Here is a 15743-nt window from a genome sequence, read left to right as displayed (position 1 = left end):
AAGGCCGCTGCTGTGGTGTGTGTGTGTGTGTGTGTGTGGAACAATGATTTAATAACAGCGCAGAGATGATTTCACTACAGCAGATCAATGTAGAGGGGGGTGGAGGAGGGGGGGGTAGATGATTACACAGCAATCCTCTCTGCCGCGCTCGAGGACTCCAAACATCCCATCACCTGCTCTCCCTAAACTGATGTGGAGCAGAAAATCAGATCAACTGCTCTTTATTTTTCATCTCCTTCTTTTCTCCTCTCTCTCTCCCTCTCTCTCTCTCTCTCTCTCTCTCTCTCTCTCTCTCCTCTCTCTCTCTCCCTTTCTTTCTCTCTCCCTCCCTCTCTCTCTCTCTCTCTCTCTCTCCCTCCCTCTCTCTCTCTCTCCCTCTCTCTCTCCTCTCTCTCTCTCTCCCTCCCTCTCTCTCTCCCTCTCTCTCCCTCCCTCTCTCTCTCTCTCCCTCTCTCTCTCTCTCTCTCTCTCTCTCTCTCCCTCCCTCTCTCTCTCTCTCTCTCTCTCTCTCTCTCTCTCCCTCTCTCTCTCCCTTTCTTTCTCTCTCTTTCTCTCTCTCCCTTTCTTTCTCTCTCCCTCTCTCTATCCTCTCCCTCTCTCTCTCTCTCTCTCTCTCTCTCTCTCTCTCTTTCTCTCTCTCCTCTCTTTCTCTCTCTCTCCCTCTCTCTCTCTCTCTCTTTCCTGCTATTCATCTCAACCACGGGCCATGGTGGACCATGAGCCACCTTAAAGACTCCAGGAGTTCAGCTCCCTTATCCAGTCTTTAAGGTGTGGTCCATACTCACAAAAAAGTATATATTAGAGAGAGTATATAGTATATAATAGTATATATGAGAGAGAGAGCGAGAGAGAGAGAGAGAGAGAGAGAGAGAGTGAGGGAGAGAGAGAGAGAGAGGGAGAAAGTGACAGAGAGAGAGAGAGAGAGAGAGAGAGAGAGAGAGTGAGGGAGAAAGTGACAGAGAGAGAGAGAAATAGAGAGAGAGAGAGAGAGAGAGAGAGAGAGAGAGAGGCATTATTATTAGTAAGTCTGCAGATCAGTGTTGAGTGAATCTCCACCATCACTTCTGAACCCTGCATATCCTCACTGCCACACAAACACAAAACCCCTTACCCTTACCCTAGGCCTACTTTGTGCAGATCTGATTTACATTATATGTCCAAAAGTTTGTAGACACCTGTTTGCTTTTAGGCTTTTGAACCTAAAGAGACAGATTGATAAACATTGCTGATTTGCTGTAAAACACACCTTCAGTTTAATTGAATGTAATAGGATTTAATTTTAGCTAATTTTAAGCAGAAGATGTGTGTGGCCTCCTGACTGATCTGGAATAATGATTTTGTGGGAACTGGTTATTTTTACTGTAAGGGAGTGTAATTCACTTTAACTCCACTGCAGTAAATACAAATCATGCTTTGAGCGCCCCCTAATGGACAGCTGTAGGTCCAGAAGCTTGATCTGAAGGTGGAGCAGCATGTGGGCTGAGGCAGTAGAATAATACTACAGGATAATACTACAGGATTTTACACTAATATGACTCTATGGATTTAAGGTGAGCTGATACAGGATGATGGTTTAAGGTGGAGCTGATACAGAATGATGGTTTAAGGTGGAGCTGATACAGGATGATGGTTTAAGGTGGAGCTGATACAGAATGATGGTTTAAGGTGGAGCTGATACAGGGTGATGGTTTAAGGTGGAGCTGATACAGGATGATGGTTTTAGAGAAACAGGAGATTTAAAATTCTGTGCAAAATGGATACAAGATACAAGGCTTAGCTCTGTCAGTGAGGATATGTGTTGGTGGTCGTAGATCAAACATCATCTAGGTTTATCATAGCTACACTCTTCCCTCCAGATTAGAAATAAATCTGATGTTTGAATCAGAGAACAGGATTTGAACTGGAGGTCTCTGTCTGTGTAAACTGGGGTGTCTCTGAACTGTTCTCTTCCAGCTCCATCAGTTCTGCTCGGTTTGTGAATACTGCTGCACTCTGTGGTCTGCAGTCGAGCTGAGGCTGTGGTCTGAGTAGAACAGTTGGAGGCTCTCTGATGGTGAACAGCTGTCAGACGTGATGTTTTCTTTGGAGTGATGGTCATGTGGAAGTCGGACGTTTACTTTCTATCCTCTTCAGTTCTGTCTCTGGGGATGATGTGACATTGGGTAGCCCAATGTTAACATCTGCAGTGAAAAAGTTAGGACACCCCATGCAAACCTCTGTGTGTGTTTTGTTTTTTATATATTAAACATTAGACACTCCCACATGTATCATTCCTTCTAATGTGTAGACTCAGAGTCAGGAGCAGAAGATCAGCTACAGATGATCAGAACATGGTTGGAGAGGATTATTCTGGAGGAGTCTGGAGTCTGATTTAAACCTCAGACGTTTAGTCTGGTTTGATCTTGATGGTTGAAGTGAGGGGTGAAGAAGATCACCATGGCCAGATCCAGAGAGTTCTCTGAGGCCTTCAGGAAGAAGGGTGGAGATGCAGAGGAGTCTGGGAAGGGTTTAAACAGATCTCAGAACAGTTAGAGATCAGCCGCTGTTCCACCGTCCACTAAATCATTGACCAACATGACCAGATCAGACCCTCCAGCAATATCAGCCCAGCAGCAGAACATCAAGATGAGTAAAGACGTCTTCAACAGTCCTAAACTCTCATCCCAGGATCTACAGGCAGCTCTGACCACAGCTACAGTTAAAGTACAGCCTGTTTGGCCAGTTTAGCTCTTGACCAGTATAGGGTATGGTTTTGATGGTTTAGCTGGTCTGCAAGCATGATCCAAGCTGACCAAGCTAGACCACCAGTATGACCAAGCTTGACCAGGATGGTTGACAAGCATGACAAGTAAAACCAAGCTGGTTGACCATCATGACTAACACGATCAGAATCAAATGCAACATACACTGAACTTGAAAATTGAAACATTGTGGCCAGTCCGTGTGGGGGGACATATGCACCTCTAGAGTTCATTGGCTAAATTTATTCTGCTGCTTTTTAGGACATGCATTCCACCACCTTCTCGTCTCTGAGTGAACTTCAAATAAAGTAAATAAAATAAATAATTTATTGATCAAAAACAGCGTCCATTGACTCCACTGAGTTAGACTCAGTGATCAGGTGTGTGATCAGTGTGTGTTTAAGTTGGGGTCTGTTTTTATTAAATTAAAGTGTTACAGGCCAAATAATAAGTGAAAGAGATTCTCCTCTGATTTCTGCACATTTTGAGGACCTGAAGTGAAGTCCTTATAACTCCACTTTTCCTCGCAATATAAAGAATTACACATAATCACTGGGGTCTGTTCCTCATTAATACTCTGCAGGAAAAAAGCAGCTTCCAGCTTTGCGCTACAGCTCTACCCCACCTCTGACAGCAAAGTACACGCTCACCAGGGGAGGTGCCAAGCCCCAGCCTGAGAATGCCTACACGAAGACCAGGACTCCTGGAACTATGAGCTTTGGACAGATGGGTAATTAGTCATGCCCTAATGAGGGTTTCCTGCTTCCACTCCTTCCATGAAGATCAGATTATGTGGGTCTCTTTCTCTTTCTGTTTCTCTACCTGTCCTGTTTTATCTCTCCAGTCTGTTAACTTTAAACATGTGGACGTATGAAAAAACAACATTTTTGGGAGGAGGAACATGCCTGAAGCCCCTTCTGCTAATCTCAAATCCTATAAACATCATCTCTTCCTTGTTCACGTGTCTATGACAAGTCTTCACCACCCCGTCACATCCCTTTAAACCTTTAACAAATCTCTTACACTGGCTGCACTTATCAGAGAGGGGGGGGACTGGCTTCCTACCACAAAGCAGAGGTCACCTGAACTCCAGCTCAAAGCCCTCTGACTCCTCCCCTCTCTCTTCAGTCTCCGCCTAAGTCACTATATGTGACATACCTGATGTCACGGTCCGAACCAGCAAAATGGCAATAGCGTCTAAATGTGCAGAAAAATGTGATATTAAGGTTTGTTTCCTGTAGATGATTTATTCACTTGTTTACACTCACAGCATCAACAAACTTTTGCATAAAATTGTGCATTTTATATTATTATTTTATATTATTGCACAATTTTATGTATTATCCCCGACTTGTGCTTGACATCACATTTTCATGGAATTAAACATAACTACATGAAGGTCAATGAAGTCAATAAAGTTATTATTTATTTAATTTAGTTTTAATGAATTTATTAGAATTGAATAAAGGTTTATTGAACCCGGCTACATGGAACTACTCCTCACCAGATTTTAAATCTAATTCTAATCTCAATAAAAGCAACACAAATGCACAGCATCTAAAAACAGTCCACTTAATTAGCGTCTCTGTTTTCTGCTCAGCAGGGGGCGTAAATAAATATGCTGAGATAAAAGAGTGATTAATCTGAGAGATGATCAACTGGACTCACTTCAGCCCAACTCGCTGACTCCCCCCTCGCCCGTGTCAGGGGAAGTCATGCTCTTCTCCCAGCAGCTCCTCCAGATGCGGCCTTGATGCGTCACTGAAGTTCTCCACATCAGAGGAGCGCCGCCTCGGTTCTGCCGGGGGCCTTCCTCCTCGGGGCTGTTGATCCCGCTGTCGAGCAGCAGGGGGTCTCTGAGATGCCTGGTGTCTGCACACACTGCTATCAGAAGGCCAGCGAGGCTCTTACCCAGCGCTGAGGTGAGGCCGAAATCACACACATTACTCAGCTCATTAAAAAGCTCCCGGGAGAGACAAGCCTTTAATTGAAAGAGAAGTCCTGCAGTATCCTCAACAGGGAGTTTACACACCACTCCACACACACACTGCTGTCCAAAAGTATCCAGACGCACCGTGTAATGAGGGAGTACAGGTACTTTAAGGTGACTGATACACTAGTTATAATTACGGTGCTTCAAATGGTTCTTGGAACGATGCCATAGAAGAATTGCATTATATGGTAAAAGTATTGGGACACTGCTCATTCAGTGTTTCTTCTGAAATCAAGGGTATTAAAGAGCTGATCCTGCTTTTATTGGAGTAATTGTCTCTACTTTCCAGAGAAGAAGACCTTAAACTGATAAAGAACTTTTAAACTAAGTGACGATCACTCAGACCTGTAAAAGGTTCTTCATACTCAGGCGTGTGGAAGTGGTTCTCCTGTGGTATCTCATAAAGAACCATACGAAACACTTAATTTGAAGAGTGCACACAGCCAGCAAAATCTCTCATCCAGCTACGCCATTTACTGACCAGAAAGGACACCATGCAGGTCCTGCAGATGCCCGGTCTCTTCCACCCAAGGCTGTCTGTCAATCACTTCACTTTTGATTGTAGCCCCGCCTTCTTACGATAGCGCAGAGTTATAAGTTATAATGGTTAAAAACTGATTTCTGGGGGGAAAATTAAAAATGGGCCGATGTCAGCACGGGGCAACTAACTGCTGGAATTTGAAGACACTGGAGATGGAGAGCCAGTTAAGAGGAGGAAGATAGGCCGTTTTCTCATTGAAGCATATGGAGATGTGCAGGGCTACACATCATACTGCAACTAGCCAGCAGAGGCGCTATACCTGTGGTAGCTTCACTTTTGAGAGATGTTGTGCTGTCCATGCTTTCTACAGTCACTGGTTACAACAATAAAAAGGTATGAAACACACACAGACCTCACTTATAGTGTGAGAGTAACTGGATAATCCCAAAGAACTGTTTCTGTGATCGAGACCTGATGATCAATAAGAGCCAATCAACAGAAATCAACACACCTGCTGAGAAGACTGGAAACAGAACACACCTGGACTGTATGTAGCTCACAGAACTCTAAACAGGAGACAAAACCACTGCTGTAGGACTCTAGAACTCTAGAACAGGTTCTTGAAGACAGTATGATGAAGCTGGAAGTATGTGACCTGACCCTCAGGTGTTTGATTCGACCTGCTGGGACTGTGCACAGTGTCAGAGCTGAAGCCAGATAACGACTGTATTAGAAGAGTTAAACTCACTCACTGCCTGATCCAGAAGGCTGCACCGACACACTGGGATCTGCTAATGTGGCTAATCTGTGAGCGCCAATGTTCTAGTGCGGTAAATGAGGTTCTGCAGCTTTGGGACAGTGAATAAACCTTCAGCAAGTCTTTCTAATCACTCCGGAGACTGACTGGTCATTAAGGTTTCATTAAGCGGCTGAGAGACGGCCGAGCCATAAATATTTTTGTGCAGTGAGACGTCCATGAATAATGTATGAATAGTCCTCCAACATATTGATTCATTCGAGGTCTGGAATTAAAGAGGACATGAAACTTAAACTGCAGTGAAGGAGGACCAGCAGTGAATAAGAGGCTGGACTGTGAACAGAGTCACTGTCAGGAAACACCCGCCACCACTCTCAGAACTGCCTCTTATATATGTTGAGAAACAGAGTGAATAAAATTATGTATATATGAAGTGCACTTGGTTTTACATACTGTCCTTTATATAGTTAGTTATACAGTAAAACATAATTTAATACTTGGTGCAAAACCCTTGTTGGTGAGCACAGCAGTCAGACGTTTCTTGTAGTTGTTTATAAGGTTTGCTCACACTTCAGGAGTAATTCCTCTCTGCAGATCATCTCCAAATCCTTAAGGTTTTAGGCGTGCATTTGGAAACGCGAAGCTTCAGCTCTCTCCATAGATTTTCTATGGATTGAGGTCAGGAGACTGGCTAGGCCTTGATATGCTTCTTATGCACTTCTTTGTTTCCTTGGCTGTATGTTTTGAGTGCCCTGGCAGAGGCAAGGAGGTTGTCACCCAGGATTTTGCGATACATGGCCCCGTTCATCTTCCTGTCGATGCAGTGAAGTTGGCCTGGGACAGGTGTTTCTCATGCAGGTAACAACTTCACTGAGATTAGGGTGTGTCAGTGGTCTGAGGAGCCAACATTAGTCATGGTTTTTAGGAGATCAATACTTAGTTCCCTCAATGAAATGCAAATTATTTTTTATTTAAATATTATTTCATTTTCTAGATTTTCTTTTTGAAATTCCATCTCTCACTGTTAAAATGAAGCTACCATAAACTCATATTTAATAATATTACTTAATTATTTGTCAAAGTACAAACTTTCAAAATCAGTGGGTGAACAGCCAACAGTGGCAGCTTTCTTAGGCCTAGGCATCGAACCCACAGCCCTGTCACCAATAGCCCAGCGCTCCAACCGCTGAGCACCACTGCCCTAAAAAAGAATAAAAAAAGATTAGCATGAACAAGGTCCCCCACTATCAGAAATGATGCAGTTGAGATTCCAGCATGTGGGGAATTCACAAGGACCAGCACAACCCAGGAGCAATGGCTGAACCTCACCCTGGGTGAACAACCTCATGAGCATGGTATCACCCCTGCCAGGTGAGTATAGAACTGAATCATTTCTGATTGTTAAAGTGTTTATGACCTTATAAATAACTATTAATAAAAACATTTCAATCATTTATGACCCGTTATAAAGTAGTCTATTAGACACTAGTGTTGATTTATTGATTACTGTGAGAGCATTTCCTAAAGGAAGAATTTATTTAGAGTTAAAAAAAAAAACTATTTCAACACAGTAAAAGTGATTAAAGAGTAAAAACCTTATCAAATGTCAATATTATGATTTTTTGTAACGTTTAGTTTTTAATAATTATGTTTGTATCTCTTTTACTGAAGGCATTTATCAGATGTTCTTCTCCAGAGTGTCTTCCAGAAAAGCTTCACTGTCAAACACCCTTACCTAGTTTATACAGACTAGAGTCCAGAAGATCCTCTAATCTTAGACTCTACTAAACACAAGTCAGTATGGAGACCATAATACTCTACTCTTCACGCCCAAGTCCTCTCAGAAGAGGAGGATCTTCAGTCTGGGTTTGAGGACAGCGAGTGTTGGACTCTGCTGTTCGGACACCCAGGGGAAGTTCGTTCCTCCACTTCGGTACAGGACAGTAAAAAGTCTGGACGCTCGTCTTCCGTGGATCTTAAAGGATGGTGGGTCGAGCCGAGCTGTACTTGAAGCTGGAAGGGCTCTTGGTGCAGATCGGCTTTTGACCATCACCATCAAGTACAGAGGGCTGGCTGGTCCAGTCTTGGCTTTGTAGGCCAGAGTCAGGGTCTGAATCTGATGAGGGCAGCAGCTACAGGAAGCCAGTTGACTGTTTTGACAGCGTTCCTTATATTTTCTATTTCTTTAGAACTTAATGTTTTCTTGTTTTATTTCGGGCACTGTATCATCTTGTTGCTTTTTAGTCTTATTGTTTATCAGTGGGTTTTAATTATTAATAAATCTATATCTTACAGTGTTATTATTTTTAACATCTTCCCACAGGCCCCCCAGAGGTCACTGCATTTCGTATTATTTGTGGATTTATCTGTATTTTAATCAACTGTAGTTGTTTTAATGTACTTTATAAATAAATTTGCTACTGACTGACTGCTCTACAGGTAGAACACTGACTAACGGAGAACCCACAGTACGACCAGCAACACCCATGAACAGTGTGGAGAGCAGCAGCTCACTGTTGTCCTGTGAGAACTGATTATTGATCATTTTAAGGTGTTTATGATCTAAATATGTATTACTAGTATGATCTTTATAAGAGTGACCTTATTAGAAAGTGGTACCAAATCCTGAAAGGGATTTTTTTAGATAATGAGAGGATGTTAGATGAGTTGGTGTATTAACACCCTGCAGGAGCAGCTGGACACGTATAGTGCAGTGATTCCAGCACTGCGTTTTATGACTGACTGATAGGAGGGAGATGATGCAGAGCTTCATTATGCAGTTTGATTTAATTAGTCGTTCCTCCGCGTACGAGCCTGTTTGTGTAACTCTAACCTTGACGTCGCTGAGCGTTTAATTGGAAACAGGCGTCGGAGTCGTGTTAACATTTACAGCAGACATTTCTATTGACCTCCACAGTTATAATAGAGTCTCTCCAGATCTCTGCAGACCTGATTTATGGACTGCTGAACATCCACTGTGTTCAGATGCCACAGCCAGATGAGCAAGTCCTCAGAGAGCACATTAAACACAACGATGATGATTAGTCAGTAGAGAGAGAGGTGGACGGGCACCCAAGATTTACACCGGCCACAGTACGTCAGTCATAAATCAGGCCTAAATATCGGCAGAACGAGAGGGCTCTGGTCCGCTCGCCTCAACCCGTCAGAATGAAAAATAAATAAAGTGTCAGCTCTGTAATCCTGAGAGCCGAGCGAGGGCGGCTGATTGAGCGCCGTTTCCAGAAGGATCCGTCGTCGGTGAGCCCCGTAGCCCCAATATCCTCCAAAGCTGACCTTCAGCTCACGTCTGTAAGTCCAATCATTCTCTTACAGCTCAACTCTGGGCTGTTAGACTACAATTTCCTGTTGTGCTGCTTGGGTGTATTTAATGAAAGTCCTGGAAAAAAATGTTTTAGGGAGCTGACTGAATGTGGCGGGAATCAGAATGAAGTTCCAGAGGAGTTTTGAAGGTTGGGTTATGGACGAGAATAAAAATGAATGTGTCCGTTCAGTTTTTCCCTCTGTTGAGCTGAACTGTACACAACACTGCAAATCACAAACTACTGTGGGTTAAAATGAACACTGTAGAGTGGAAACACAGTGGGAAACTATCTGATGAGGAGGAAGGCCAACTTCAACTGATTCAGCAACTGATTTCAGAGCGTTTGGTGAGTAAACTCAGCTCAGTGTGGTCTAAACTTCTGCATCTCAGTTTAATCAACAGTAAATATAAACATCAGTAACTGAAACTGGCTCCTCCCCCTCAATATGTTTACTGTTCATCGGCAGGCTAGGGCGCCCTCCTATTACATGGGAAGGATTTGGACAATGGAGCTCTGAGGCCTTGCTGGGAACTTATCACCTCCTCACACTTGATGAGCAGCAGTTAGACCGTAGGGCCGGTCTAGAGCTGTGAAATTCCACTACTTAAAAACACAGTTCTGAGTAAATTTACTTTCCCATTCTCAGACGCAGAATGCACACGGCTCATAGCTCTAGAGTGGAGTGACTGTCTAACTGCCTGCTTGTTAAGAAAAAGGAGATAATAAATTCTGTCACTACCACAGCAGAACCATGTGACAGGGGTGTTCTAGCACTTTAAACTTGATGTAGCAAGTCTTTTGGTCAGCTCCATGCAGTCATTCTGAGCTTCATAACTATATCATATCATACACACATATCATAGCACACAGCAAGACAAGCCATCAAAAATGGCAAAATCCACACAAATATGGAAATCTGTTAATATTTACATCTAAAATGAAGACATATTTCAGTAGCTTAGAATCTCCTGAAAATAACAACATCTGTCTGTTCGAGGCGAATAAAAGTCTAACTATCAGAACATCCCACAAAATTGGTCTACGGCCTTTGAGCTAACCTGCAGTTAGGAATAAACAGTAAACAGATTGAGGGGCGGAGCCACAAAGTAAACAGCTTACACAGTATTTAATCAGCTGCAGCTCAGTAGCTGATGTTTTTGAGGATCCCGCTCAGTATGGAACTGAGATGCACACTGAGATCCAGAAGTAAAGATGTGAGTTAGGAGAACTTCTGACTGAACTAAGCTGAGTTAACTCAAACGGCCTGTAATCAGATTCTGCATCAGTTGAAGTTGGACTGATTTTAGATTTTGATTTTAGGTTTTATTCAGTGTACACTCACAATTACAATAAAGGTCCTAGAAAGCAATACCATGGAGGACCTATGTAAGCAATAGTGTGAGTGTGAAGAACCTTTTAGGCTACTGTCACTTAACACATGTATCTAAAGAACATCCATCAACGTCAATTAAAGTTGTGTAAAATGGACACAAAATGATGAAAGCACTTAACCAGGTAAATATATTTCTTTAGATCAAAGAAAATTATATCACTGTAACTCCAGATCAATCACACTGAAATATATTCATTTAGTTTCTTTAATCAATGATTATTTGTTGCAAAGGCTGTTTATGCCACACCATATCGCTTTTCATTAAATGGAACTGTGTGACATGCACTATGTATCCAAATGTTTTTGGACATACCTTCTAATGAATGCATGTTACTTTAACTTGCACCCATTGTTGACACAGGTGTGCAAATAGAATAGGACTCTCTGGAGCAGATCAACATGAACCTATTGAGATTTACTTCATGATGAACTTATGTAGATCATTTATCTATCTATCTATCTGTCCTGTCTGTCTATCTGTCTGTCTGTCTGTCTGTCTGTCTATCTATCTATCTATCTATCTATCTATCTATATATCTGTCTATCTATCTATCTATCTATCTAATAGGTTCATGTTCCTATTGAACATTGAGTCCTATTCTGTTGGCAGTTCTGGCACAATGCCAGTATCGCTCCATGCTGACTAATGCCAGCATGGGCTAGTAGAGGAGTATGAAGCCCCCCAGCATTGAGGAGCTGTGGAGCAGTGGAAGAACTGTGTTCTCTGGAATGATGGTGGTGGAGCTCCATCCAGTACTTTTGAATGGTATGAGTTGTGGAGTTAGTTTAGGTGGGGTGGTGATCATCAACATCCTGACCTCACTAATGCTAAATGCAATCAAATCCTCACAGCAATTCTTCTCCAAGATCTAGTAGAAAGTCTTCTCTGGACAGTAGAGACAGTTACTCCAACAATCAATTCTTTGAATACCCTTGATTTCAGAAGAAACAATGAACAAGCAGGTGTCCCAATACTTTTGTCCGTTTAGTGTTTCTTTTTTGAGTGTGGCTTTTAAATAAAGGACTGATAACAGAGTGTATTAGTGCTAAGTGTAAAGTTGAACGGTTAGAGCAGTCTCAGCTGTGTGCAGCTCTCCGAGGCTGTGTGAGGGCAGGCGTGCTCGGTGCGGATGAGTCTGATGTTAAACAGGTCAGCAGGAGGTAAACTCTCTCAGGAGAGACTGATGTAAAACAGGGCTGCTGGTTCTTTACCCAGCTGGGCTGAGAGAACCACAATATGCATTTATGGGGAACATCAGAGAGAATTCAGACATATGATCTCTGTTCACAAACAAAGCCTCCCTGCTCGCCCCCCCCCCCCCAGTGAGATCACGATTAGAAAAGACGCTTGTTTGCTGGGAAATAAGTTTGCGGTGTCCTGCAGAGTTATGAGATTGGAAGTGCTTGATTTGATCCATGGGGGGGAGTACACTGATCTGAACACACAGGTTTGAGTCCACACACACACACACACACACACACACACACTTCCTCTCTCTCGTGGAGAAAAACACCTGCCATGCTTGTCATCATCTGTTTTTAACAGAGAGAGTGGAGTACTCGAACTATACAACCCATAAACACATGCACACTAGACAGACAAAAGTATTAGGACACCTGCTCATTCACTGTATCTTCTGAAATCAAGGCTATTAAAGAGCTGATCCTGCTTCTGTTGGATCCAGAGAAGAAGACTTTCTACTAGATTCTGGAGGAGGACTGCTGTGAGGATTTGAGAAATTTATATAATAAATCTATTTTTGTAGTTTTCTGCTCATTAAGTGATGGGATGTTTTTTTCCTATCTGAAGTGGAGATTCTGATTGGCTCTGCCACCCGGGCTTGACTGTGACACTTGGTTTTCTTGACTAGTGTCCCACCCCCAATTGAAAAGGAAATTCTGATGGGGTCAACAAATGGGTTTGACTGCCTTTAGTCCCACCCCCAGCCCCACCTTTTTAAAAAAATGGAGATTCTGATTGTTCTGCCACTGGCTATAACTTGCCCTTCCCCCAGCTGAAATCAAGATTCTGATTGGGTCTACGAATGGGTTTGCCTTTCTGATGTCACACCCCCTCAGCATCAATGAAGATTTTGATTGGATCTACCAATAAGTTTGCCTGTTTGTTGTCCTACCCCTGCTAAAATTGAGAATTCTGATTGGCTGTTTGAAGTCCTGCCCTCAACAGAAATAAAGATCTGCCCGGCTTTTCCACTGGGTTATAAATATCTTAAATATCCCCAGAGTGGTCCGACAAACCTATTTTAAAGTCCACAATGTTAATAAAATTGAAGGAGAAGAATGCCGTCTGCCATGAGGGGCAGAGTATGGCAGGTATCCGGAGGAGGGAGCATGAGGGATCTGCCATCACTGTTGACTGGGTAATCTGTAGGCCAAAGAAACACACCAGGGTCATCTCCAGAGGTCTGTTCCTCTTCTCAGTCTCTGCCCAACCAACTTCTCTATCCTCTGTATTGTTGGTGTTTTCAACCTGTAGAGGGCGGTGCTCATCACTGACAGCTGTGTAGGCACATTCCCACCACATTCCCACCCCTCTCCATGGTGCTGAACTGAAGTGTATAATTGAAGGAGCAGAGTTTACACATCCGACAGTATTGAATGCTAAACTAGAGCCGTGCTAATGCAGTCTCTAGGTGTTTATTGGCCCTTGTTTACCCCCGCCCTCCACGTAGTCCGGGGTAAAGTGCTGCCATGCTGTGTTCCTCCATGAGGCTGAGGAACAACATCTTTTTCCAGGGTAAAGAATTTATTTGGAGAAATAACAATAAAACCACCTGATTATTTAATCAAAACATAGTTAGAATATGACATGGCCAAGTCACGTGAGCCATTCAGGAGAACTTTAAGTGGGCCACTACAGGGGCCCCAAAGCCTCTGTGATAAACAAACAGTACCTTCACATGATGTGTGTAATATTTTACATTTGCTGTTTTTCCTGTTTGAGCAGAGCAGCATTGCGACACGGACCAGATGCTGTTTCCAAGTTCTGCAAGCAAAAACATGACAGAAAACAATGAAATAAAAAAGTAACTTTTACAGTCTTTATATGACACTTATTCAGAGCTCTTCCATGTGAACCACGTTACACTGCAGGGGAATGTAGAGTTAATAATCTAACCCAGGAACTGGTTCAGAGTGGTGAGCTTTTTCAGCCAGGGAACCAAACCCTGGTCTGCCATGGGGAGGGCAGCTTTGTTACATGCTAAAATGCTCTCTCTTTCTCATATGGGTTAGTGCTCTCACTTCAGCCTTCTGGACAAGCTGCACGTGGTCTGTGGTGGTTGTTACTCTGCCAGGTTACTCTAATGTTAACTTTATCCTTACTTATCAGAGCTAAATTTTCTATTCTAGCTCAGTTCCTCTCCCTGTAATTAATTTCAGAGGATTTCTATCTATCCAGGTAATGATGCTTGATAGACAGTTGATAGTTAATTTAAAAGAACTGGGATCATTTGGCTCTATTGATAAATATCATCTGCATTACTAGGAAAACTGCCTGCCTGCTCTTTAATAATGAATAAAACTTGCTGTAAATCAAGTCAATATAGGCAATATTTCACATTATGAGACTTATTTTCATTATTTTCATTTCTATTGGTAGAGCATTTCATTTAATATGCTGGAAACTGGTCAATGCAAGTCACTTGATAAAATAATTTAAATTAAATAACATTTATTTGCATAGTGCTTTTACAGCTGGCATTCTCACAAAGCAGGTTTATGGAATCATTAATAGAACAAGAGATCAACAAAACAAGAATGACTTAACATGAGTATAAATGTCTAGAAATAGGCTAAATAATGTTAAATACAACAATAGCCACCAGAGATGGGTGTACAAATCTAGCTTCATCTCCTCTATACACTGTTAGTTTGATTAGTACACCTGGAACACAAGGGGCATTCAAAATAACCCTACTTCAAAATTCACTACTGTCGTGATGTACATGGGTCCCATAATAGAGCCCTGTTGGACTCCACAAGATACACTAAACCAACGGTTACCAAATAATTCCCAACAGTTTCTGCATCAGGATTAATGACTGAATAATCAGCCAAAGGTTGAAGAAGTTCATGTAATGGATCAGGGCCCGTTTACTAGAACTGTCAGTGTCGCCCTTCATGGCAACATTACCACTGCAGGCACTTACTGAAACCTTTAAACACACACTCCACACAAAAGACACAACTTTCACACAGCCACAATGGGAATCAGATGAGGTGAAGGTAATTCGGACAGGGGAGTCGGTGTGTATAGTGAAGGCTCATTGACTGAAGCAGATTTGAATGAGGCTGCACAGCGAACGATGAAGGGCACCTTTCCGTATTAATGAGGCATTGATTTCCACATCACTAAATAATGAACTCATAAATTAGAGCCAGCTATAAAACACTGAGACTGAAATCTGCCCACTCAGGGAGGTCCTATCATATACATTAACATCCTCTCTCTCACACATTCACACAAACTCACCCCTCCGTTTACAATGCAATATGTGAAATGTGATATTCAGTACACTGAGTTATAGTACTGTCTGTACTATAGTGAAAGTATGGTACCGTATCCCAATCTAACTCAATTAAAGAGCTGAAACTGTACTATAGTGAAAGTATGGTACTGTATCCCAATCTAACTCAATAAGAGCTGAAACTGTACTATAGTGAAAGTATGGTACTGTATCCCAATCTAACTCAATTAAAGAGCTGAAACTGTACTATAGTGAAAGTATGGTACTGTATCCCAATCTAACTCAATTATAGAGCTGAAATTGTACTATAGTGAAAGTATGGTACTGTATCCCAATCTAACTCAATTAAAGAGCTGAAACTGTACTATAGTGAAAGTATGGTACTGTATCCCAATCTAACTCAATTAAAGAGCTGAAACTGTACTATAGTGAAAGTATGGTACTGTACCTCAATCTAACTCAATTAAAGAGCTGAAACTGTACTATAGTGAAAGTATGGTACTGTATCTCAGTCTAACTCAATTAAAGAGCTGAAACTGTACTATAGTGAAAGTATCGGTACTGA

At 42.3% G+C, this 15743-nt stretch overlaps 1 protein-coding gene and 1 non-coding gene across 2 annotated transcripts in view; both read right to left on the bottom strand.

The window, feature by feature from the left end:
• Positions 1 to 4410: 4410 nt before the first annotated feature.
• The window catches only part of LOC140559766 (receptor-type tyrosine-protein phosphatase T-like), an 87853-nt gene continuing 76520 nt past the window's right edge, over positions 4411 to 15743 (bottom strand). The window contains exon 7 of the mRNA XM_072683370.1: positions 4411 to 4658. Within this exon, the coding sequence (XP_072539471.1) occupies positions 4411 to 4658 (248 nt within the window). The remainder of the gene's footprint in view (positions 4659 to 15743) is intronic.
• On the bottom strand, positions 7188 to 7351 carry LOC140560460 (U1 spliceosomal RNA). The gene has a single exon (XR_011979964.1). It is a non-coding gene; the product is annotated as a U1 spliceosomal RNA (small nuclear RNA).

This window comes from Salminus brasiliensis, chromosome 7, assembly GCF_030463535.1.
Source record: "Salminus brasiliensis chromosome 7, fSalBra1.hap2, whole genome shotgun sequence".
NCBI classification, from domain to species: domain Eukaryota; kingdom Metazoa; phylum Chordata; class Actinopteri; order Characiformes; family Bryconidae; genus Salminus; species Salminus brasiliensis.
Note: the sequence above shows the minus strand (reverse complement) of the source record. Positions and strands in the feature narration are given on the sequence as shown.